The following is a 27323-nucleotide window of genomic DNA, read 5'->3' on the forward strand; positions in this document are numbered from 1 at the left end:
GGGTTCAACAGGCAAGGTGAAGGTCTGCTCCACTGTAAAGAGACAGGAATGTAAATACAGGACAGGACAGATGACAACCTTTGTACCAACCTTAAAAAAGGTGGCAACTCCGTTAATTAGCGGCCAGCATGAGATGAGGTTTTAAATAGGTAATGGGGGTGAGGCTTTGTTAAAAGACCCTTTTTGCAGGCTTAAGGGGTCTTAATTGGAGGACAGTATGAAAGGGGCCAGAAGAGTGTCGCTGTGGCTGCCAGAGACCAGGAAACTCGGTCAGTGTGCCTGGAAGCCGGTGGCTGTGAGTGTGCGCTGGGCGTTTCTTAAATGTGTGTTTGCTTGTGTACGAGCATTCGTGGAATGTATGTGTATGTATGTGTGTGTGTGTGTGTGTGTGTGACAGAGGCACCAACAAGACAAAGGGGAGAGCGGGGTAGAGCCGAGGGAGCGGATAAAAGATGAGCTGCTGGATGCACACGGCTGAGCAAAATTAGATCGTCTGCTTTCAATCAGCTGAATGAAAAAAAAAGGTGACGCTTATTAGAGACTCTATGGCATTACCATACTAGAATATCTGCTAAATACGCCTGACTTTTTAAAAATGTAGTTAATAAGGATTAAGGATTGATAAAGTTGCATGAGAAAATGAAAGTGGGTGAGAAAGGTCAGCTGGTTTAAGATCCTGTAACAAGACGATTTATTCAGCACGAACAAAGCATGAAGACAATAAATACATGAAGTCTTTCTATAGAACACAGTACACCATATCACAGGTATATGTATATATATATATATGTATATATATGTATATACACATCAGCTCAACGCCTTTGATAGAACAACAAATATCATGCTCTCAATTTCTTAAGAAACAAGGCAGAGAAAACAGCGTTGGTCTTAACAGGAGAGTGTGAAAACGGAGGAGGAGGAGGAGGGATCAGGATGGAGGAGAGTGATTTAGTCTGTGGCTCCTGCCGTTGCCCCCGGATACGGATGGAGTGAAAGCAAAAGGAAGCTGCAGCTGCCTGGGTTTCCATGGCAATAAGGATGCAGGACAAGCGAAGTGAACGAGGGAGAGAGAGAGAGAGAGAGAGAGATGGGATGAGAATATGAGAAGGTAACGAGGAATAAAATGAGAACAAGAGGGAGAGAGAGAGAGCAGAGGAGGTGAAGGGGGGGGGGGTAGAGAGAGAGAAAGAGAGGGAGGAAGGACTCAATGAGAGGGACAAGGAGACATTGTGGGGATATTTAGCTCAGACATGGATCCCCAAGACTTGCCACTGGAGACCGCCACCTTCAGGGGGACCTGTAAAACACACACACACACACACACACACACACACACACACACACACACACACACACACACACACACACACACACACACACACACACACACACACACACACACACACACACACACACACGTATACACACACACACATATACACACACACACACAGGGAAAGGTGTCAGTGTGTCGTTCATAATGACCTACATTGATTTTCACTCACATAACTTGCCGATCAGAAGAGCAGCAACAAAACTGACGGTGATTTAAAATCACGAATTAAAATGAAAGCTATTATTTTGAAAATCTTAAAAAAATAAAATAAAAAAACTGACATTAATATACGACTGAATCACTTTAACTTCTGGTTCCCTTTACACACCTGAAGACGGACTCCTAGGTGGTCTACGTGCTGAAGGGACTCCATGGTGCTCCTCACCAGACCTGCACACCAAACAACATGTATGAATTATCATAGCAGTGACCATGGCCGATGCATTGTGGGTAATGTAGGCACGGGTAAGCAAGCAAGAAGAACGTGTGAAATAAAAAATGTATCCATCATGAGTCAGACTTATACGAGTGCAAAACAAGCTCTAATGTCCAAAACAAATGTACTTCTTTTTAATATACAGTATTCTTCACTGTACAAATACACGGTGTCATAGCTACAGAAGATTAGTGTCTTTGATATGAGTGAAATAGTATTGGAAACTAATATTGGAAATTGCAAATTCACCTGCAAACTGATCGAGCTGGGAGTCCTCCACCTCGTACAGGAGCTCATCGTGGAGCTGTGCTACCAGCCTGCAGTTACAAAACACATTCAGAGACACATCACACATCAACCACTGCTCGACGATTCCTTCAACTGCTACTGAAAATGTGGCATCTTCATTCGTCCCTCCCTTTGGCTCCTGGCTTCGAGTGTGTTTACGCGAGCTAAATGTTTGGCGTGTAACAGCAGCGATCATTTGAGAAAACTCAACGCTACAAATGGAGTTGGCTGGGAGAACAGTGAATGTGGTTCACGTGCTGCTCTGGCATGACAGACTCAGTCAGCTCCTCTTCATTACGACAGCACTGTGCCGGTGTGTTTTCAGAAGGGACTACAGTGTGAAGAGCAAGGTGTGTACTTTGTAGTGAAGGAGACGGTGTTTGTAATGTGAGCGTCTTCAGTAAGTAGCGGCACGTTTAGAGGCTGTACCTGGCAGAGAGCGAGCTGGAGGAGGACACCAGGTTGAAGATCCTGATCATGGCCATCTTACAGAGGTCAGCAGCAGAACCTGCACACACAAACAAAAGGATGAATGGAGTCAATGGATGAGATGCATGTTAAAATGATTTACAATGATTGATTTTATCCACAAACGGATCATTTCTATCGACTCTACTCCACTTCCTGATCATCAGAAGTAAAATATTTCGGTCACAGACCTGTCGGTCGTCCTACCTTGGACCACAAAGTTGACTGCTTGCCTCTCCGCCTGCATGCGGACGCTCCAATCGGATGAGTGGATGTTAGGGAGGGTCCGCCGACGGCCCATGATGGAGAGCACGTAACCTAAAGAAAAGGTTAACAAAAACAAAATCAATAATCATCATTCTGAACACAATACATGTTCAAGTTTGATCAAATCTGTCCATAAGCGCAACCAAGCTTGAACTACAGCTATGCCACTATATAATACTGTATATATATATATTTATAAAATATTTTTTTTATTTAGAATCAAACAGAAGCCAAATACAAGTTTGAATCTGAGGTGTCACAAGATAATTAACAGGTATGTTTACATTTTTAGACATTTTTCAGTTTAAAGGAGGATGCTTGTTCAAAGCCAAGACAAGTCCAGGTCAAGAATAAGTAATAAAACAAGTAGAGAAACTGTGTTGGCCTTTGTACTACTTCTACGACTACGTTTCTGAACCATCTCACTCCTTCCAGTCAGTGTGAGTCATCCACAACGACACGCTGAGAGCAACTAAAGCCACAGAGTGACGAGAGGAGAAGAGTTTCATGAAAAGCCGTTCGTTGATACAGCGTTATAGGTGGTAACAGCAGGTTTACGATGACACAAGCGTACACACACACACACACACACACACACACACACACACACACACACACACCCTGTTATCCCCATGATTCACATACAAAAGCAAAGAGAAACACCCCTCACATTCCCAGTACAGTCAAACAAACACACACTGGAAGGCAACACAAGAATGTGCAGTGACGTGATATGCACATTATACACACACATGATCAAATGCAGGTATGCCCCCCCCCCCCCCCCACACACACACAGTGGACCAGTACATTCCAGTAGCTGGACAATGGAGCGGGCTTTGCAGCTAAATCCCTCTAGTGTCCCTCACGATGAGGAAAGCCAACTAGGGCACGAATCCTGAATGACCCTCTTCCCCAGAATACACACATATACAATCACGCACACAAGCATTAAATGCATAGGAAATGAGCGCACAACAGATAAGTGACAAAGACAAAAACATTTCTGCTCGCTGTGAAGTGACCCATGACACATGCGTGTGACCTTTTCACCAGGAATGTGACCTTTGTTCTGGGGCCCAGTGACAGGGATGTGAGGTCTACAACGTGCTCTCCAGCTATTGACAGGTATGTGAATCACACACTGCGTGTGTGTGTGGGTGTGTGTGTGTTTCAAACATACATCGGTGACACGGTGGTGTGAAGGCCGGTGTTATAGTGGTCGTACATGTGACGGGCAGCAGCACTAGAAACTAGGACGGGGAAAAACTATTCAACAGCACATCATTTATAAATGTTCGGTTGTGGCGAATTGATGAGATTGTTTTAGTTTATTAAGTTTTACAAGCAACAGCTTGGTGCGGAGTAGTGTGCAGTTGGGCTTGAGAGCTTTTTTCACTGGAAATAGCTGCCTGCTTGCAGCTGAAAACGATACTATGAGAGAAGAGAGAGTGAACACCTGAGCAGTGGCAGCTAAACGATGACTGAAATGACTGGCTACAAAGCCAAGGGGAGCCGCAGATTCAGGCGTTATTGTAGGAAAATCGATCAAAGTCGTCCACGTAGCTCAGTTCCATATGTGCCGACCGTTATCCATGACACGGCATAATTGTATTGTAACAGCTGAACAGCAAATCCCCTTTTCTTTTATAAATGACAGGCCTTTGCCAGCTCCACTGTGTGCAAAAGAAACATCTGCATGTGCACGGACGATTTGACAGTGCATGAGAGCCAGGGTCTGTGAGTGTGAGCACAGCAGGGTGTGTGCAGATCTAAGCTTCCCCGTGTCTGCTGTGGCCTTCAGAAGACCTGTTCTCATCACTGTGATTCCCCCTGTAATATCCTCCTTCGATCCTGGTCCTTTTTATCTCAGGCAGTCTTTACAAGTGAAGGTACGGTATTCATCTCCAGAGAGAGGCTTACCCAGAGCGGTATCAAGGACTGCGGGTGTGGATCATTCAGAGAAGTGCGGCCATGGCTGCTACGTCTATGAGGGGATTTTTTTTCTAGTTTATATAATATAAACCATCACAATAATCTGGTTTCAGTCCTCATCTTTGTCCCATTCCTTCTGGGTAGTTTCATTTGTATTCTCCTTCCTCCCTTAAATCTACAGACGTTTTCCTCTTTTTCTCCTCTCTCTGCGATTACACCCACACTGTGATACTGACCTCTCCTTCCTCAGCCTTTCCAATTAATTTCCTACAAATATGACAGTAGCTGAGGCTGCACTGTTCACCTCAGCCTGCCAAGCATCCAGCACAAAATATCGCCGTATCAAATACCAATCAACTACAGACTCAGGGAGGTGCAGAGCGGACATTAATCTCTGCTCCCTGAGTCACAGTACAGATAAAACAGCCAGAGAGTCTGGTGTGCTACTGCAAGTCTCCAGAGGACTACTTTAATCTGTCAGCTACTCTACGTTTCTGCTGTGGAATGAAGGGAGAGCCGAAAGGAAAAGAGGTTTAAACAAGAAACAAAGAGAACGAGTGAGACAGACAAAAAGAGAGTTGGGACGAGCGGGGCGGATGAATCCCGGCACCGTGTCAGATGGGAGGAGCTGAATTAAACCCGACTGTGTGGCGCAGCATCACTTCCGCGGCAATCTGTGCGCAGCATTTTGGAGGAATGAGTCCATGACGGCAATGACTAAGCAGCTGTACCTTCCTTATTATGGGCAACAAGTGGCTCCTTCTCACAGATTTCAGGAAGGCTACACAGCGACTAATTGGATTGGGGTGTAATCGGTTTATACTTAAACTGTTGTCTCTTTAAGTGCTTTTATTAGGATGGGAAAAGCAGATACAGAACACATAAGATAAAGTTCAGATGGGCATTGTAGATTTTACCTTTAAGTTACTTTAAGTAAAACCGTTCTTTGTTCTTTGTCAGGCTATAAACTTGTTGATTTCTGCTGTATTTTAACATGGAGGTGTGTCGGGATAGACTCAAGTGGCCATTTGAAGAACTGCAGTTTTTGGTGCTTCCACGTTGGCTTAATTTCTCCGAACCTAAAGCTTTGCGGCTTGGTCTTCACCCAAACACGGGCCTCCAGGGCTGAAGGTTGGAGGATCTGTTTTGGCGCAGACTGACCTCATCACTCGGCCTGTCGACACTGGCCTCATGTACGGTGTGCAATGAGGGTTAAAGTGCAGACTTTACACTATTTTGTGTGAGCTTGTTTAAGTCTCAGGTGTGCTGTGTTGGCTGTTCGGTCCGAATATAAATAGTGTCCTGTCTGAACTATCAGCCCTGAAACCCCCCAACACACATACATCTACCTCGTCACCCTCAAGTATTGACCCACGGCAGTTTGTCTCATTCCTGCCAATGCAAGCACATCTTCTTCTTCTTCCTCAGCCAAACACACACAGGAACACAAACCCATAGAGAGCGTGGGTGCAGGCCCAAACAACAGACACACACACACACACACACACATTTTCGCTATATTTGTGGGAACATTTAGCTGACTTCTGTTTGTAATCCTTAACATTAACCCCTAACTTCCCTTATCTTAACTTTGACCCTAATCTATAATCCTATAAATAAACATGTTGCTAGCTAGTCTAGATAACCTTGAGGTAATGCTTCATGGGGGAGTCAAAGGGAATTTGAATGTACGCAGACCTTGCTTGTGGCACTGCTGGATGGTCCTCTGGATGAAGGCCTGGACGTCTCTGTAGGTCTGCAGGAAGCTGTCCTGGAACCGGCTGGCCTGCTCAGCACTCACCCCGAGGATCCCCGACAGACGCTCGCGACCTGCAGAGAGCAAAATGTGACTCACTTGTATTGAACTATGCAAGCCGACATCATGGAGAGAAGTTACAAAGGACACATTGATCAAACAAATGTGATATAACTTAGTTAATTAGCGAGTTTCGGAGGTGGCCTTCGGACAGAACCAGGCTAGCTGTTTCCACCTGTTTCCACTTTGTGCTAAGCTAAGCTAGCCGGCTGCTAGCGGTATCTTTAAATTCCTCATACAGATACGAGGGTGGCATCAATTTTCTCATTTACCTCTTAATCTGCATTGTGAATGACCTCATTGCTCAAGACCTTGAGCTGACAAATGAGCAACCAGCGAATCTAAATGGAGCAAAACTTCCTTCATCACGACTGATTGAAGAGTGTGAAGAGAGATGGGAGAGGCTGGAGGAAGAGAAGGAAAGTTGAAAGGGGGAAAGTGAACAGAGGACAGACTTCACCAGAGGGTACAAGAAAGGAAGAGAACCAAGAGCCAAATGAAGGGTGAAGGAGAGAGGAGACAGAAGAGGACAAGATAAAAGGAGGGGGGACAAGGATCAGGGCAAGACTGCAAGAGCTGTGTCTATGTGTGTGTGTGTGTGTGTGTGTGTGGTTTGGAGCTCTGAGGGGTGTGTGTGTTCATGATGTGTGGTTGGTGAAGAGTATTGTCATGCCAAATAGTCGAGAGCTGGTGGGAGGGTTAGCAGTACTGTGTGTGAGTATGTTTCTGTGTGTGTGTGTGTGTGTGAGTGCCCCCCTCCCTGGCCTGATTATTGTCTCACAAAGAAAGCTTCCTTTTAGTATCTGGTATCCATGGCAATGCATCCTTTCCATGAAGAGCTGTCTGTCTCTGCTGATCAGGAGGCCCCCCCCCCATTACTCTCTGCTCCACCACCTCCCCCGTTCTTCTTTGCTTCTAGCCCACGTTTCCTCTCTCACTCCCTCGCTCTCCTTTACTTACTCCATATTTTCTCTGCATGTTTAGCTCTGACCCCCCCCCCCCCCCCCTCAAATGAATAGCTTGTACACATTTGCCTCATTGGCTGTTGAAGGTTCATTGAGTTTCCTAGGACCGACTCATTCATCAGTGTGTATGTTTGTTTTTCTCCCGCTGAGCTGTAGAAACACCACAGAGCACATCACCAGCTTGAGAACATCACATTTCTGTTGAGCTCTTGAACGCACACACTCGACCCACAGGGAGCGATGGCCGCTGCGCTTTGTGCTCAGAAGAAGCTGTAGCTCCACATAAACCGGCCACTGGCAATAAAACCTGATGAAGAGTGCAGACTGCCCGTAAAACCCTCTCTTCATCACACAGGTGAAAGCACGAACGCACATCTAAACACACGGCCAAACACACGTCCACATCTGGAACATCTTAAACCCACCACCAATGTCTACTCCACTAGCTGGCCCAGATATCTACCGTGTGTGTGTGTGTGTGTGTGTGTGTGTGTGTGTGTGTGTGTGTGTTCACCACAATATGCACATACATGTGTGAGAAACATAAATGGGTCACCGAGAAGTATCTTTATGGGCCACATGGGCGTAGTATACATTCATCTTCTCCGCTCTGTTTTTCTATTTTTATCTTCTCCCGCCCCCCCCCCCCTCGGAATCAGGAATGAGATCAAAGCGGGAAAGAAATGCTGTCCCCAGCAGAAATCACCGGGGCGTCTTTGCGTGCGATAACCTCAATCTTGTGGAGGAAATTCTGTTTGTTTAATCTCTGAATTATCTCCTCTGATAATGCATTTACCCTCTTCACACAATGAACCACTTGTGGATCTGAACCAGGTGCTAAATGACACTTAGACCCATTGGTTTGTCATTCTGAAACAATACAGGTCAATTGTCCTTCTGACTGATGAATATCTGTGTCTCCATTACGGTAAATCAATTACTAAATGCCGGTGTGTGCGTTTGTGCTCACCTGCCCCGTACACAACAGAGTAGACGATGCGTTTGGCGTGTTCCCGATCCTCGGACGTCACCTCGCCCTCACTCACCCCCTTCCTGAGTGATGAAGATGAACACAATGAGAGAGACAGTGTGTGACTCTATGCTAAAGGCAAATATACAAACATACAGTAGTTTATAGTGGGCCACAAAGTGGTGTAGAGGTCCCAGTACAATCCAAAATTAAGGTGTTTTAAAGGGAAACGTGCAATTAAGGTCCTTGCTTCATAAAATTTTAACATTTTCACTCATCTGATTAATATTTTCGACCCTTAGGGAAGGATTTCCACAGAGAGTTGAGACAGAATAGTGTGGAAACAGTTGCAAATGCAAGTATGATGAATGTGCATGTACGATAATGTTACTCCCCTTTGATTGCTGTCTGGTGGGACAAAGAGAAGCTAAAATGTGACACAGAGGAGGCCGAAGAGGACAGCAGGGATGTGGAGGTTAAAAGGACACGAAGTAATAACTGCATTCAGAGACAAGAGTAGAGAGACAGAGGCCGGGATGGACGGGCGGAGACAGTTACGTAATGTGACTGGTAGTACAGGGTGGGATGGAGCGTCTGCAAAGTGGCATTTCTAGAGGGGCTGACTGGGAGCTGCCACTGCTGATCAGTGTTGAGAGAATCTCCTGAGCATGTGGTTGATGGATGTCCACACTGGATGTTCACTGCCCCCTGCTGGAGAGGCATTCATCCACTGGAGACGTGTTTAATTGCCTGACCTCTAAATGTCATCAGGTACACTAACGTTCAAGAGTTTGGAGTCTATATTTCTGAATGATCTTCCATGCTTTTATTTTGTGGAATGTCGTCTTTACAAACAGATGTTATTTTGTATGAAGGGAGTGTTTTGTACATGGAGAACATACAACGCTGTACAATGGTTCAACCAGACTGACGATTGAAGGGACAGAAGCCTAAATGTCACATTTTGGACATGAAACAAGCTTCTACATTTGTCTTTGGCTTCCATACAATTGGCTTGTTGCTGTTATGTGTTAGCGATTGCTACTGACACCAGTTTACTACAATGTAGGAGTCTGTTTTTAATCAAAACAAATGATATTCAGTGTAACAAAGAATATATTTTGAAGATGGCAGAATGCCTCTGGCAACACAGATCATGAATAAAAAGCTTTTTACGGAGTGAAATGAACATGTTAAAAGAGGAATATGATGGGAAATGGGAGTAAGAGGGGAGATGAATTGTTCGAGGAAGTACAGAGAGGGCAAGAAAAAGACCAAATGGCAGCGATGAAAGGAAGGAAGGAAATAGGAGACTAGGAACAGAAGGTCCAAAGGAAGAGAGGAAGTCACGGTGATCCCAGCAGAGCTGCAGCGACGCCACTTAATCTGTTTAAAAGGTGAAAGAAATAATGAAAGAGAGACCATGTAGAGCCTCAGAGGAGCTGTTAATGTGGTCTGTGTGTGACCAGGTGATCTGTTTAACCGGCCGCCCTCTGACGCACACACACTGACGCACACTGACACACACACACACACGAAGAGACAGAGCTGTGTGTAAACACCGACACACACTGGTAGCCAGAGAGAAGGAGAATAACACCCAGGGGTGCTCTGCCTGTGAAAAAGAGAGAGAGAGAGAGAGAGGATGAGGCAGTTGGCATGGTAGTCATGGCAACAAGGTTATTAGCATTTGAAATGGGGGGGGGGGGGGGGGGGGGGGGGGTTGAGGGGAGGAGGACTGGGGGAGTGAGAGGGGAGAGAAAAACCCTGTGGAGCGTCAACACTCACCTTTGCATGGCGATCAGGGAAGAATCAGAGAGTGTGTGTGTCTGTGTGTGGTGTGTAGGTGTGTGTGTGTGAGGTGTGTGTGTAGGTGTGACCTACCACTGAGAGGCCAACATGGTAAAGACGTCCGCCTGTGGGTTGATGAAAATGCGGAGCAGCTCAGGGTCAGAGGAGAGGTGAGCCAGCAGACGCAGCTCCACCTGGCAGAAGTCTGACACGTACAAACACACACACACATGTACACACACACACACACACCTTAATGACGCACAACTCTAATGTCCCCTCCAAACTCATCACGACACTGGCATTTTGGGAAAGAGGCTTATTCGCTTTCTTGCCCGAGAATTATGTTGGTTTGGTCAATATGTAGCTAGAGTCAGCAGCCAGTTAGCATAGCTTAGCATAAAGACTGGAAACATGTGACCTCCAGGCAGTGACACAGGAAACACACTATAATGAATCTAAGACATTTGGGTCATGTTTTGCGACTACAGTTTGGTTGCGCTCGCTGTTCCCTGAACCTGCTATCTTCACTTAATGTAGTGACTTCCAACATTCGCCAGGATTCCACAGAATGACCCACAGAGAGCGGGTGAGAAATAAAGTAGCATTCAGTTGTAAGTAATACATGAAGGTGGGGAGAGCAATGGCAAACAGCGATAGTAAGAGCTTCCAGTAAAGGAAGAAAGATGACAGAAACGGTCTCTGCCTCCTACATGTTCCTGTCTCCATCATCAAAGAACAAGATAAAAAAGGGTTTTTTAAACCCCTTCCTGGTTGAATTACATTGAAAAGAACATGAATTATATCTTGAATCCTTGTTAACGTCGACATGACTGTACTGATTTTAGTTTGTCAAAAAGCTCACAATAGAAGCTGACCCTGGATCACCGAAGTGACGCAGGTTACAACCACGTCACTGCCTCTCCTCCACATTATCCTCCATCTTCTCCTTCTGCTGTGGAAAATTGCCGTGATTTGTATCTAATAGGCGACATCCGTCTTGCAGTAAGCGAACGCTGCTCACACATAAATCCATGTAGAGCTGAGTTATTAAGGAAAAGTCGTGTAGCTGTTATTAAACCGTGTGACTATTCAGATTGAGATAGGACAGGAACTACAGGACAGACAGTTTGAGGACAGACAGAAAAACACCGGCTCTAAAAAGGCCTCGGAGACCAAATATTCTCATAAGTTTTCCGAGGCCCGTACATAAGGAGAGAGACAACCAGACGCTCTGACAGACACGCAGCCAAGCATCTTGGAAACAGGCAGACAGAAACGGTGTCTCACCTCACTGCACACTATGATACGCCTGCGTTTACAGACGACTCTGTCAACAGGAATATGGACGGACACATCGAGAGAGAGAAGACACTGACGGAGTGTCCTGAACTGAAACATCTCTGAAGACGTAGTCACACACACACACACACTTGTATCCGCACTCACAAAGCAACTGCAGTACATTCTATTACTTTCCATTTCACACATCTCTTCCTCCGCTCGGCAGCTTCAGAATCCAATTAAACCCGGAAAAGAACGACTTGAAACGGACGGCGGGACAATTAAGAGATTTTCCTCTCTGTGAGGATGAAGCAACCCGGCTGTAATAGGTTTCTCCTCGTGTGGGAAGCGAGAGGACGACTGGCTAAATCGGGACATTTTTTACAGACCATTCAGATCATTGAGCTCTACTGAGAAGACGAAGGAAACCAGAGTCTGTTCGGTTCACAGCGCAGGTTAACACCAGCTACCGTTAAACCCAGGCAAGCCAAGGATTGCAGAGGGAGGAGATGAAAGGGACAGGGAGAGGGAGGAACGAGAGAAAAGAAAGCAGAGTGGAGGGTGATGGGGAGGGAAAAAGTCTGGTTTTTGGTTGAGATGAGGTGAGGAAAGGGAGCTTCTAAAGATATCCTCCCATCAATGTTTTATGAGTCAGATCACATTTCCTCCAGGCATGGCCGGCAGCTCCAGAAACATATTGCTGACCAGGGTGTGTGTGTGTGTGTGTGTGTGTGTGTGTGAGAGAGAGGGAGAGAAACAGCGTGTGACTGAAATTGAAAAGGAAGAGAGGAAGAAAGAAAATGTGTGTTTGAAACAGAGTATGAATATGAGACTACACATGAGAAGGTGTGATCTTGAGTTTGAGAGTGTGTGTGTGTGTGTGTGTGTGTGTGTGTGTGTGTGTGTGTGTGTGCTCCTTGCATTGATCCATACAGGAATAACTGTGACCAACAGTCACCTCCTCTACAGATTAACCCTTAAACCGGATCAGTTCACTGCCATTAATGCTCTTGCTTGAGACTGGACTAGAGCCATCAGAAACAGTTGGTTCTGGCTCCTGCAGTTCTTTGGACAGCGCGCTAAGACACCGAGGGGACTAAGCCGTGCCTCATGCATATTTAATGCAGCCACCCACAGCACCCCGAGCAGCCCTCACATGCATAAACATACTGTACGGCAAAGCATGACGCTCACGAGCGCGACTAAGACCTGTGCATTGAGAATGTGAAATGTGGGATGTGGTTGGTCTACAGAGGCTTCCAGGAAGGAGGGTTTAGATTTAGGTTAAACTGGACTGTGAGAGTCAGGTCTACCATGAGCAATGTATGCTGCATGTATTTTTTTTGTATTGTCTGTTATGGACTAAATGAAAAACATTGAACTAAAACAAACTGGTTTTGAGTAAATTAGGTCTGCGTTTGTTCTCATTTTGGCTCGACTCTCTGTTTCCTCTTTTCAGCTCCAGCCTCCACACGAAGCACACGTCTCCCAAAAGAAAACAACATTGACTATTGCAAATATTTAAAAAAACACACACACACACGCACACACACACACACACGCACACGCACACGCACACGCACACACACCAGGCACACGCAGGTTGCTTGAGGAGAGGGAGGCTGTTCAAAATGCACTGTAAAGAGTTTTATCTTTGGTAAAACAGACTCGACAGCCGTGAAGGTTTTACTAAGCCTTGAATTGGATTCTTTTGAGGGTAGTATTGATAAACAAGACACACACACACACACACACACAGCAGGTCCAGTTTGGGAAGGACATCGAAGGACATGACTTGGCGATCGCTCCCTAGGAGGGGCTGTTTTCATGACAGCCCGGCCTGAGTGCAGGTGTGGTTGTGTGGGCCTGCGTTGGTGAATCTCTGACATGTTGTGTGTGTGTGTGTGTGTATATTTGGGATCCTTGCTCTCCCGTCCTGCTGCTGTCCTCCCACTAACCCTGGTTTGTCTGCCTGGTTACGTAAGTGACACACACACACACTGTCACACACTGTCAGGGCCAGCAGACACTCCCAGGCTGACAGTGTCCCAGCTCTCCACTCGGTCTGTACAGCATGGCCCCGCGTTAAGAGGGATCTTTAAGATTCAAACTGTTAACATGTTAAGCCAGACAGTCTGCCTGATTGTGTTACCTGCAGCGAGAAAAGTCCATCCATCCTGAGGGATGAACATGGCTCGAGGATGAACAGTCACCACCTCCTCCTCCTTTCCTGCGGGGACCAAACACAACCTCAGTCGACGCTATTTCAAAACCATCATATGAAAAGCTTGTGATTGTGTCTCCATCACTTCTCGCTTCTGTTATTAGAAGCGCTGGATAGAGGCCGCGCAGGGCTGACGGTAAATTAAATTGACCTTCCACAAATAAGCAGCATACGGACGTCTTTCACAGCACATTTTAAAACTAATTTACAGACCAGACGTGCAGCGTAGCGCAGTGATGTAGCTCTGATATCCTGAGCGTGTCTGACGGAGGGAAAGAAACACAGACAGCGAAGCTGTGGGGGCCGTGAGCAGCAATAAAGAGAGATAACACCGACATCTGACTTAATGAGGAGTTAAGTTATGAAGCCACAACGCCTCATTTAGAGGCAAATCACAATCCAATCAGGATCAGTCCGTGGCTGCACTCTCTACTATGAACAATGAACCGTTCACACGTGCACTCGGTGTAATCAGTTGTGACGAGGGCCTCTCACCTCAAGACACAGAGTGATAACTAATACAGGCAAGACAGAGAGAGAGAGAGAGAGAAGGAGGGAAAGAAGGGAGGGTAGAAGGGATGGAGCCGGGACAGAGAGAGAAGATTTGATGACGAGGAGCTTTGGGGATGTGAGTGAAGAGCACAGCCTGTATAAAATACAAATGTATTCAGAAATAGAGCCATAAAGCCTGAGTGTGGCACCACCTGGCTGTGACCGACAGCAGAGTCAACGTGGCCCCGGACGTGCCGACAGACTTGTTTTGATGTTTTATTCACCCCCACCCCAAAAAAAGGAGGAAATGTAGTTTTTGTGTCCTGTGAATGGGACACACTGCCAGTGAGACCATGACAAAGCATTCCTCATCAGAGGCCGCGACGGACTCAAATGAGTCACAACGTTGTCGTCGTATAACTGAGGCGGAGCTCTCAAGCAACTGGCCCACAAAACGACGAGTCAGGCTGTTTTTATCAAAGTGTCCGCGTGGCAGTTTTTTATCAAATGATGACTGTGTGCAACAAGGGCCAGCAGAGGTAATTAAAACTTTATTCAAAAAGGAGGAAGGATGACAAGAGAACAGAGAAGAAGCGGTGGGGAAATTATCATATCTAAGATTGCCAAATTGATGCTCCATATGGATAATGTTCTCCCCAAGCTGTAGAAAACCTTCTTCCTCATGAAAGTAAACAGAGATGTTTGCTTTTGCATGTTTTGGTACTTTGCTGTTACATACATGATCAAGGAAGAACAGCTGTTCTATAACGGCTCATTTTCACAATGAATCTTGGGACTTCCGTGATCATTCATCCTCCCCGCCTCTTTTTTTCCCTGTCTTTTTCAAACTGGCATAAGCTTATAGCAGCTTCCGGTTCTAATTTAAAACACATTATGTCCCGCTTTAATCTCTTTAATCCAGCTTTAAGTGTCATCTTCACATGTAAAATTGTTTTGAGTGCAAAGGCAAAAAAATGGTTGATTGATGGTTCGTTATTTAATCTTGCATAAGCAGGCTGAGCAGTAGGCCAAATGTAACATATTTCATGACGTTTTTATAGCTATACACGCTCAAATGGGTGCAACCTAAATAAAGTACATGAAAGAAGAAGCCACAGTAGATATGGAGGAGACCCTTTTAGTGACCGGCCCTTTGCCGCTGCACACTTTTATGCTCCTCATAAAGCCTCTTTTACTAGCTCGCTCCTCATCACTTTTTGTTTGCCCTGAGAGACGTCTCCCTCGCCCACACACACCACGACATTTATCACTGCCTCATTCTCTGCAATGCGTGGGAGGAGTGTGTGTGTGTGTGTGTGTTAATGAGTGCGTGTGTATGTGTGTTAATGAGTGTGCGTGTTTGTGTGCACATTACCTTGGACGTACTGCTTCCTGGTGATTTGAAGTGGCTGTCTCGGCAGAGCCTGGAAGTTCTAGTTAAGGAGAAAACACATTTTGAAAGCCTGCTGGAGTACAGCGTGTAGTTTTACATAGTTGTACTGCAACAGTGTCTCATTACTCTACAGAAGCGGGTCTTCCCTCAATGTAGTGTTTCGTACAGATACACTACTCCCTACTGCATGGAAACCTAAATAAACTAAAGGTCAGATGTATTTATCTGCAGCTACTCCCAAAACAACATATCATCTTTGTCCTCATTGCACCTCTGGAAATTGCCCAATATATATGTATATATGTGACATTTACTGTAAATGGCAATAGCTACTTTGGAGAAAGCCACCCCCAGATATACACCTTAAAATAGGAGCAGCCTGATGCTCACAGGGCTCCTGGCTCAGCCTGCATCGACCAACTGAGTAATCCAATACGTTTCTTATATAGACACACACACACACACACACACACACACGCACAGAAAATTACACGTATACAGCATTTTTCTGCCTGAAGGAGGAAAAACAGGAAAGGTGATAAGGCACACCAGCTCTCTCTCACACACACACACACACACACACACACACATTATAACAGAGGGAAGACAAAAATGGTTCACACTCAGCGGTTCCATTTTAATCCCCGTTAATCCCACTGTATCCACCCTTTCAAACACACATGCACACTCAACAACTCAAGGTCTGTGTGTGTGTGTGTTTAAGGATGTTAAAGGTTACTATCAAGGACTTCCAGGATCCATTAATCACTGTGTACATAAAAACACACACGCACGCATTTTGCCTCATGGTCAGAATTGAAACACGCATGTGTTCGATTTGACCCTACAGTGGGTGTGTATGCTCGTGTGTGATCCAGAGAGAGAAAACAGCTCTCTGCTTTCACCACTCATTCATTATTCAGCAGAGGGAGGGAGGGGAGGATGAAAAGGACAGGACTGCAGTGGCAGGGTGTGAACATCAGGGACCAGGCGCGCACACACACACGCACAACTACAGTACATGAGATGTGCGTTTGGGGCGGAGTGAATGAGAAAAGATGGGGGTGTGTTGCCCTGTGATGTGACAGGTGATTCAGTGTGTCAGAAGCGAATGCTCAGCCTTCCCATCATGCACAGGGTTGCAGTGACGACAGCATAAATCAGTACGAACGAACGAACACACACACACACACACACACACACACACACACACACAGAGCATTACAGAAGGTCCACAGACAATACATTTAGTTGCCAGCTCTCTAATTATTGTCAACAGCTTCTGTTGATCACTGTTAGGCATCAGTGAGTGTTGCCCTGTGTTTTGATACGCAATCAAAACCTCCAGAAGCTTCTAAAGAGAAAAGTCAGATGTGAGCATGTGAAAGGAGAGATGGGGAGAAGGGAAAAGACAAAAACAATCAAAGAGATGAAAAGGAAAACAAAAGAAAGACGGAGATCAAAAGAAAAGAGGAGCAGGAAGAGAGTCAAGAGAATGGAATAGAGATGTAGACGACAGTACGTGCGTCACTGCAGCTTGAGAGAGAGTGAGGATGAATGAGGAAAATTTAAAACATGAAATAGTCCGGGTCAGCTTGCTCGGTTCACTGCTGACTGTACAGTTTAATACACACACACACACACACACACACACACACACACACACACACACACACACACACTGTATATAGCCATAATAACGCTCATGGTCAATACACATAAAAATCTCAACGCTTCAATGCACACACACACCAACGCAGAGCACCAATGTCAACAAATATACCCAGCATGGCTAATAATCAATAATTAACCTTTAAGTATACACACACACACATTGCACTTTGACGTTGTCTGTATTTAAAATGAATTAGTATTAATGAGCAGAAGTGTAACTACAGACTGATGAAATGTCGCTCAATGATCTGTTAACACAGCACTTCCTGTGATGGCATCATCTACTGCACTGAAACATTCACGGCATCTTATATAACCGAAGCATGTTAGCGTGCATGTTAGCAGCACGATAGCGTGTCAAACGAACCACTAAATGAAAAATAACATCAGCTGTGAGTTACAACCCTACGACCTTGTGGGAGTCACACAGAGAGTCTGGTTCAAAGAACAAACCCACGAATGTTCCTGCATTTCATTTATTCTGCTCTCGAAATGTCAGACTCACTTGTCAAATCTGGGAGAGGAGTTCCAACACTACAGGTACCAAACACAGACGACAAGATAGCACTCACACTGTGTGTGTGTGTGTGTGTATGGCAAATGCACAGACATATATATATATACACACATATACATGAGCACCGGCACAGGACGGGCTCCATTAAATGGCGGCTGATGTTGTTGTTGTTCCTCCCCTAATTACATCATCGTGTGTGAATTATAGAGACACAAATGCTTGCATTGCCCTCTTTTGCACACACACACACACACACACCACACACACTTGCACACACACACACACACCATACTTGAAACTATGCCAGAGCCCTCGACAGCCGACCACACATGCTTGTGTTTTCCTCTCCCGGGCTCATTGACTCTGAGGGGGCCACTTCATCATGCAGATGTGCGTGTTGTCTTTCCACTCCTGACTATTATTCTACATAACAACCTGATGCTTGTATTCCTTAATGCCCCCCCCCCCCCCCCCCCCAATGTGTCTCACAAAGGCCTGATAATGAACCTGCAGCGGGGCTGTACGGACCCCACAAGACCCAAACCACCTGTTAGCACGGTTGACCCACGGATTCATGTTTCGGACTCGCATTGGTTGAAACATTCATGAGGGCTTGGGTTAAGGCTACTTCATTTGCAGGTCACCACACAATCATTTAAAGTATCAATTAAAGGGCAGGGTTTTTTTTTTTGCACACGCATCGTCAGATCAAATTGAATAAAAGGCACAGTGTGTGTCGTCACACACATAACTCTGTCCCAGCGAGAGACGGAGCGACAGCCTCAGAGGAGACGCCGCCTCGTTAAAACAGATGGGGACGACTGAAGCACTGCGCCGGTGCCGGTTAATTTAATCACACTGCGCCAATTTAACAACTCCAAACACAATGCACACAATACAGACACACACACACACACACACACGCATGTCTGTATGCACACTGCAGCTACAAACAAGTGTGTGTGTGTGTGTGTGTGTACTACACTGCCAGGGAGTCAGCACGGAGGATGACACACACTTCAGAGAAGTGCTTAGTTCAGCCTTGGGAGGACTTTCTGTGGCTGCAAAACATTTAACGACTGAATGCAGAGCAGTCTTAAAGGAACATTAAAGTCCGAAAGGAAACATAGTTTGGGAACAGACACGGCTGTGACAAAACACACACAAACCTGACATCGATAATGTAATAAGGCGGTGTTCTCATATATTGCTATGTCAGCTTTTTTAGAAAAATGTGATCAGTCTAGAGTAGGAATTGTGCAACGTCATTGTAACCTGCTGCAGGCACTGAGTCAATCATGATAAGAGGGATTAATGGGCACAATTTATGAGGAAAATTGCTCAGTTGAATTTTAATTTTAAAGATTTTCTATCTTGCTGTGGGAGGAAGTACACACAGAAAAAAGTAAGAGAGGGAGAGAGAGAGAGACAGAGACAGAGAGAGAGAGAGACAAGAGGAAGTTCAATATTATTTGTCCTCTTTGGTTGCACTGCGACACTATTAAGGGGGTAAATGTGAGGAAAAGAAATAAAGCATCATGTAGAGAAGGGAAGAAAGACCAAGAGAATGAAAATGAAACTTGAGAATGAAACCAGAGATAGAAGCTGCAGTAGATGGAGAGCAGGAAGCTGATATTGTTGCTCCTTGCAGGTATAAGAACGGATGAGGCAAAGCTGCACCTCCAAACTCAGCACCGGTTTAGCTTTAATCCAGGCTCCCCTTTGTTGCTGCAGCCTGGCTTCACCTCAAATGAACCCACAACAGATGAAAGCTAAAACCCTCTGCAGCACTCCTCATTTCAATATGTGTGTGTGTGTGTGTGTGAACTGTACCTGTGTGTGAACTGTATGTGTGTGTGTGTGTGTGTGTGTGTGAACTGTATGTGTGTGTGTGCAGAGTGGTGAGTGCAGCTTTAAGCGGTGGGATGCGACATGTTAGCGATCACTGAGTGAGTCGGCACATTGTGATGAGAATAATTATGAACTTGTGAACTTAACGTAATAAAAACACAATTCATGATTTACATTCTGTCAATCCACGAATCAAATATGTATTTCAGCTCGGTACAACATTTACCTGCTACATTTATTTTCCTTTGTTGTCATACTTGTTAAACACCCAAACAAGCTACTTGTTTGTTTGTTGTTGTTTCTCGGCCACTAAAGTTCAGTCAAAGGTATTGTGTAAGTAAAACAATCCAACAAATCCACAACCACATAATTCAGTTTTAACACGAGGGACGCACTTGGCAGACAATGGCAGTGAAGAAGCAGTGAACGTGAATGCTACGAGAGATTCGAAAAGTTCAATGTCTCCACAGTTATGTGTGTGTGTGTGTGTGTGTGTCAGAGTAGTGCTCAGTGACAGATCCACTGGACCCTGACAGCTAGGTAATGTCCAAATGAGCTATCGACCGCCCCATACTGAGGAGACAGAGACAGAGAGACAGAGACAGAGACAGAGAGAGAGAGAGGATCTGTTTTTTGATTAATGTTTTTTGCAGTAGCCTCACATTGTTCTGCACGCTTGTAAAATGTGATGAGTCATTGTGAGCTTAATAGGATCCACGACCTCAGAGACACACTGTATCCTGGAGTAGACCTGCTATCCTTCTCTCTTACTTCAGGGATGAACTTCAGCAGATTGATTTTACACATACGCGTAGAAACACACCCACATGGCAGAGAACGTAAAAACCTTCTGTCAGACACGAAACAGGACAGCCTGCTTCTGTTGTGTGGTATTCTCCTATCAGACGTTACTCATCACAGTACATTTAGTTTTACTTAGTTACTTTAAAGCAGTGTTTTTGAACACTTGTGTCCACTTTCCACACAGCCTGAGGTTCAGCACCACGGATAGCTCCGCTGAGTGAACCGTGTTGTCCTGCTGACTCATTATGAGATCACAGAAATAATGAGAAATAGAAGAAGACAGAGGGAGATGTGTCGGACGGAGGGCGGGTCATACTTACTGGGTGCTTGGCTGAAATCCTCCCCGTCACCGCGCTCGTCTGGTTCCATGTAGAGGAAACGTAGCTCTGATGCGTTGTTGACAGAGACAGAAAGAGAGTCAGAATAATCAGAGAATCACGATTAGATACTTTCATCAGATAATATACACGTTTCCACGAGTCAGCTATGTGATCAGTAATGTTTCTATATAGGCGATTCCTATGAAAACAACAGCTGTGCTCCTCATCGCCGTCGTCGCTCCGATTCTGCTTTTGGACCGACGGCCGTCAACAACGCCGCGCGACAGCTTGACGCCCGATTTGAACAAGCTGTTTGTAGAACGTGGTGCCGGGTTGAGTTGGTGCAATAAGCAGGACATGCACCCACACTGCTGCTGCTCTATTGTGCACTAGAGCACGAGTGCAATCCAGCTGGGATTGTTGTCTAAAAGACCATCAAATAAATCACCTAAATCACCACCACCAGAAGCCAAACCAGCTCTAGAGACAGACGGACTCAGAGACCGCAGAGTTGAGTCAGCACAGGTTTGACAAACACACGCTGCTTCTTCAACACAGAGGCTAACAGAGCCCATGTGGAGGGACAGGTGCATCGTCAGTACAGCAGTGGAGAGAAACCGGTGAGATGTTCCTCTATTACGTCACTACAGTGGGAGCATCCAGGCCTGAGAGTGTTCTCTGCTGCAGGGGTAATGCAATCACACCTTTTGAGGCAACATGTACCTGTGTGTGTGTGCGTGTGTTGTAGCTGTGCTAAACAAGTATGAATAGCCCACAGCATCACCCTGCTGTTCGCTATTGTAGTGCTGAATAACAGCAGGAGAATGGATGACATTCCCACCAGCAGGAGCAACGCAACCTTTAAGGAGAAAAGTCTTGAAAAAATCCATATTTCAGTGTGAGGTCTTGTTTGCAAGACATTCTTGTTTGTACTGTGAATACGTTTACATTCTACTGCTGTAGGCTCACCTTGCTCGCCATGCATGAGAGAATCCCGTCAACAAAAGTGGACTTGATTTTGTGAACCTGGGGGTTACAATGCAGACAGTAATTAAGGCGCTCTACGAGTGCACACTTTAGACGAGGCTTCAAAAGGCAGAGCTACACACTGTTCCTCTTAAACAGATTATATATGACATGTACTGACTATACAACTCTCACCGTAACATTGGATGTTCAGGCATCTTCAGGCATTGATAAGTAAAGCAAACATTTTGCTAAACAGTGATTTTCACCATCATGGCGCGTGATTAAAAAGCAGCTGAGAACATGACGGACCTGCCTGTACTCTAGAATGATCTTTGGCAGCGGGTGCAGGTCCTGAAGCTGCAACAACTGGAACAAATAATACATTTACATAATAATTTGGCAACATGCGTGTCTACTCATTGCTTTGGATGAACTTGGCAACTGTTCATTAAATACTGAGACTCAACGATGAGCCGTGATATGAATTGGATGAGCAGGTGTTTGTATTTATGCGTGTGCCTCTGAAACTTTGATTAGCAATGAGCTGTTTCTTCTTGGATTAAAAGATTAAATCAACATATGTGTGTGTGTTTGTGCCGTACTGCAGCTTCTGACGTTGACTGCTGTTGTTTGTTGACGGTCTTTGGAAGTTTCTTGTTCTCGCAGCGCTCATGGAGGCACAGCTTCTCAAACAGGACCTTCAAACATTGTAAAACCCACGATATATCCACAAAACATTGAAACAGACACGCAGTGCAGAGAAGTACACATAGAAACGTGTGCATACACACACAAGCACAGGCACGATATGGAAAGATGAAAAGCATACACACGCATGCTTTGACACACAGATGTACACATAAAAGCTACACACTGTTCGTAGTTGAGTGTTGCTGGTGACCAGGAAGATCTGTCCTGCTGCTCGGTGAGCCTCCTGCTCCAACTGCTTCATCTTGGTCTGACAGAGAGTGAGAGAAGATCAAGGTTTATAAAATATATACTTTCAAAGGTTCGTTTTAGCCATGGTACCAGTACTTTCTTACTATTCAAAAGGTCTACACCTCAACTTTTTAAATAATGTCAAAAGAATTCCACAAGGTGCGTTTCATTCCATCACGATATTTCATATCTTTGTCAGACCTTCTGCAGATTGGCCAGTCTATCACTCAGCGGATGTGGAGCCAAATTAAATGTTGGGAGACAGCGGAGTCTATTTATGCCAATATGATGAGATAACTCACTTCTGTAGCCTGGTGACTGTTAGCTTGCCAACAACTTTTCAGGCAAAGTAAATTACTGCACACATTTTGTCAGGCCTGGGTGTGAACCCTGCTGTGAAGACGGGAGGTTATTTGAGGAGAGAACTGTTAATATGTGTAAGACAGAACTCGTTTCTCCTTCCTGTCAATGGCCAACGGCAAAGCACCCTGTAATCAGTCACACAGACAAACTAACACACACACACACACTTTCTGTCACATTCTAAGTCCTTAACACACGCAGAGAGTGAAACAGGGTTTATTTAACGACTGCTGTGATAATCCAGTCTCTCAGGATGGTCGACACAGGCCGCATGATGAACCCAGCGAGGGAGACACAGCATGGCAGAGGGCGGGACAAGGGAAGAGAAAGCATGATCACAGGAAGGAGAGTAGATGAAGAGGAGGCAGACAGATAAAAGAATTCCTGCTCATACATTATTCAGCCTAAACATGAACATTTTGGGGGGGTTTTTTCCTCCCACTGGGGTGAGAGTCACACACCAGCAGCTCATTACAAGTCTGACTGAAGTAGAAAACACTTCTTAACAACTTGAGAGGCGAAGAAGAGAACGAGGGAAGAGGAACAGGGGCAAGAAGAGAGAAGGGAGGGGAGGGCATGGGGGTGATGAAACGAGAGAGAGAGAGAGAGAGAGAGAGAGAGAGAGAGAGAGAGAGAGAGACCACAGGCAGAAAGCAACAGAGAGAGGAAAAGAGTGAGAGATTTGTGGAAGGGAGAGAGAAAATTAAAGGGTGCAAAGAGTTGATGATGAAAGTATGGCAGCAATAGATGAGGACTCGGCGGCCGCAGGGGAGAGCCGTGGCTGGACCGTAATAGAAAATAGCATTTGAAACATTTGCGGCAGGGACGGGCGTTAGAAGGGCAGGAAGAGCGATGAAGGAGAGAAAAAGAAATGAAAGAGGAAAAAAAAAGGTGGAGGAGCTCAAGGCTGACATGTACCAAAACTCCAAAAATGTGTACTTCTCACTCTCAGCCCAGAGCAGCCCCCAGACTGCCTCATCAATATTGGATGCTAGCCCTTTGGTACTGTGTTTGACACACAAACAAACACACACACACACTGCAATATTTTGGATGAATCGCGGCATCAAAGTGTGGACTTCTCATCCTGACGCGGTAGTTGTGCACAGAAGGACGTCTGCCTGTCTGATCTGAATAGCGATGTCTTAAAAGCACAGACAGAATGCGAAAGAGGTTTATTAAGCGACGTTTGGCCGACTGAATTGTAAATAATGCTGACTGACAAGACAAAAAGAAGGAGCTCGTTTGTGAGATGCAGGTTGACAGACGGGAAGGGATCCTCTACTCGCTGTTCAGACGCGTGCACTTGACAGCTCTGATAGAAGAAGAATTCAACAGGACATGCGTGAGTGCACTCACAGGTACGTATCACAAAAACACAAGCACACACACACACATAACTCTGCCGCAGTCCGTAAAAAAGTCAGTGCCTCAGTATGTGTGTGTGTGTGTGTTGTCAGACAGTGATGCTCCTTCCTGCAGCTAAGCCTCCTGAAGGAAAAAAGACAGACTCTCCATCCTATTTATAGTAACCCGGCAAGATACCAACACTTCCTCTACACAACAACACCCCTCCTGGCAACTTGCAAGAAGTTGTAATTGGGTTTACGAGTGTGTGTGTGTGTGTGTTTGCGAAACTGATTAGGAACGTGTGCGTATTCCCCGAGCATGCACGTGTTCACAACATCTGTATGTCTGTCTTTGTGTGTCTCCAGGATTGGTTTTTATCTGTATGTAAACAGGACAGGTCCCGGAGGATGTCCACCCATCACATCACTAATCCGACCCACCAGAAGGAAAAGAGACATTATATTTTCCTTTCCGTTTTTTCCAGAGATCTCTCCTGTTCCTCACATATCCTCCCACTGTTTTCTATCGCAAAGAGGCTTTATTTCCTGGGTTCCGGTGTAGACATCGGATATCCAGGCCATGGCTTTCCTCTGTATAGAATCTGATTAGCAACTTGAGAAGCGAGACTGCAGTTGAGAGTTGAGAGACGACGTGCAGATTCTTTCACAAGTTGCCGGTTTACAAGCTGCTTTTAGACCAATTACAGTTCGATCAATGCGTTTCGCCTCTTTTCGTGTCTCCACTCAGACAAAAAATGGAAACCAGAACGCTTCAGATCCCAGAATCTTCTCCCTTTGCCTACAGAATGTGAATGCAGGATCTGTTGATGGAGATTACCTCTAGTGGGAAATCAACATTCACCGTGAGGCGAACGTTGATAACTCCTGGCTGAGAGAGATAAGTCGACTCTGCCGTCAGCCTAATGAAAAAACTGTTTTAATCAAACTGTTCCGCTCTATTTATTAATAACAATCACAGGGAAACTATAAAATACAGTAGCCGTGACATTTAATGCCCCACAAAGGTTGTTGACGTTGTGCCTCACCCCCAGCAGGTCTGACGTCCTCTTAAGAGCTTCTTTGTCCACGTGGATGCGATGGCTCTCCATGGCTGAAACAAACAACAAACTCCAAGTTTATTTTGCTTATTTCGGCATATTTCTTCAAGAAGATGGCGCTGCACAAGGCTGACAACTAAAAAGGTTCATAGTATCCCAAAAAAAGTGCTCAGTGACTACTGGAAAGAAAAGAAAAATGGTTCCCACCTGCCAGAACAGAGATCATGTTGAGCTCCATGCCGGAGTACAGCTCCCACAGCCCTTGGCTCTAGGCACACAAAGAGTCGGTCGGGTGACGTGCTGCGTGTCTATACGGTGTGTACAGGTGTGTGTGTGTGTGTACAGGTGTGTGCATCAACTGACCTGTAGTTTAAAGCATAGCTCCTTGTTCAGCCAGTAGAGCGAATAGAGACCTGAGATGACCTGAGAAACCTGAGAGAGTGAGACACAGACATGGATTTACATCTTCCTCGAGTTCAGGGCTTCGAGGCGTACCAGACAACGTGCTGCCCTTCAAGACAATTTAACCAAACCAGCTCCAAGAATGTGTTCTGTAGGTCACCCTGACGTCTTAGGAGGGGATTTGACCTACTTGGATCCAGTATACCTTCACTCACCTTCTTGGTTCCCAGGCTGGGTGTCGTATGGGGTCTTTTGCTGTGTTTGCAGAGAAGGTCCGGGTAAGAGGAGGAGGGATTTGCAGGATCCAGTAGCCACCCTGACACCTGTGGGTCCTGGATGCGACAGCCTGCCACTGGAGAGAGAGAGAGCACAGCTCGTTAGGCTGTTGAGCAGTATTCAATATGCTGTGCTGTGCACTGATGAGAGGAAACATCTGGAGATGCTGCTGCAACTATTGGAATTTAGACATGTTTCTAAGTGTGTGAGTTCTACCTTGTTTACAGCTGAGCTCTAGTCTGTAAAACTGCAGAGCTGTACGAAGCAAATCCTTGGCTTTATAACACACCACCAGTTGAGATCTCGATAGCACCTGTAGCAGCATATCTCTACGGAACACACACACACACACTTATGTACTCAGTACAAGAAATCAGTACGAACCCCTAAGCTTCTTTTTTGATGGAAGCAAATGCATAACACACACACACACACACACCTAGTAAAGAGCTCCTGGCTCTGGTGTGTGTGTTGCTGGGCCCATGCAGGTGTGTGCTCTAGTTTTAAGTAGACCAGACTGTCGCTCGGCTCGAGAGAGTCCGCCGGTGTGCCGCCGTCAGGATTGTTCTTCATCAGTACGAGGAGGCCACACACCTCTGGAGCGAGCTTCTATGTTAAGGATCAGAGAGGGAAATTAACACGAGCAGCAAACAGTTAATAAGAGCAGTGAGCCACAAGAGTGAACGGTTTACAGATACCTGAGCTCCGCTCACCTGTTCTGGGTCTAACTGAGTCGTTCCATCTCGGTACACCAAGGTGAGCACCAGCGCCTCGGTCTTCGCCGCCCTCTCAAGCGTTTGCATTTTCTCGTCTGGGTTCATCTTCCCAGAATCCTTCACTCTGGGGTCAGAAGTCAGGGTTGCGGTCAGAGAGACAGCTTTAGATTGGTTCTGGGGCTCGTTACCACCGGCCTCCTCGTGAGATATCTTTGGCCCATTTATTTCCCGGTCAGGCCCACATTTGGCCCGCTTGTGCTTGAGTGGTTTGCCAGTTACAGGCGATGGGGTCCGTTTGGAAGCTTTCCTAGCTGATTCATGGCAGCTGTGTTCCACCTTTCTCTGCCGAATTTGTCGAGTTTGCTTTGGGGCAAACGAGTCTTCATGCATCTCTGACATTATTCCTGATTTATGTGA

The 27323-nt window shown here is 45.7% G+C and overlaps 1 protein-coding gene across 1 annotated transcript; it reads right to left on the reverse strand.

Annotated features, from left to right (window-relative positions):
* Positions 1 to 1207: 1207 nt before the first annotated feature.
* On the reverse strand, positions 1208 to 27305 carry poln (polymerase (DNA directed) nu; the record flags this gene model as incomplete). The annotated part of the gene is made up of 22 exons (XM_079184592.1): positions 1208 to 1300; positions 1668 to 1729; positions 2025 to 2092; positions 2493 to 2571; positions 2739 to 2849; positions 6432 to 6563; positions 8485 to 8567; positions 10369 to 10480; positions 13712 to 13784; positions 15646 to 15708; positions 20835 to 20900; positions 21804 to 21860; positions 22113 to 22169; positions 22406 to 22501; positions 22678 to 22761; positions 25501 to 25565; positions 25720 to 25780; positions 25876 to 25944; positions 26130 to 26266; positions 26407 to 26519; positions 26630 to 26799; positions 26904 to 27305. The coding sequence occupies 22 exons, from the start codon at positions 27303 to 27305 to the stop codon at positions 1208 to 1210; spliced, it is 2253 nt and encodes a 750-aa protein (XP_079040718.1).
* Between the last annotated feature and the right edge of the window lie 18 nt (positions 27306 to 27323).

The sequence above is a fragment of the Pholis gunnellus genome, assembly GCF_910591455.1.
Source record: "Pholis gunnellus genome assembly, chromosome: 23".
NCBI classification, from domain to species: domain Eukaryota; kingdom Metazoa; phylum Chordata; class Actinopteri; order Perciformes; family Pholidae; genus Pholis; species Pholis gunnellus.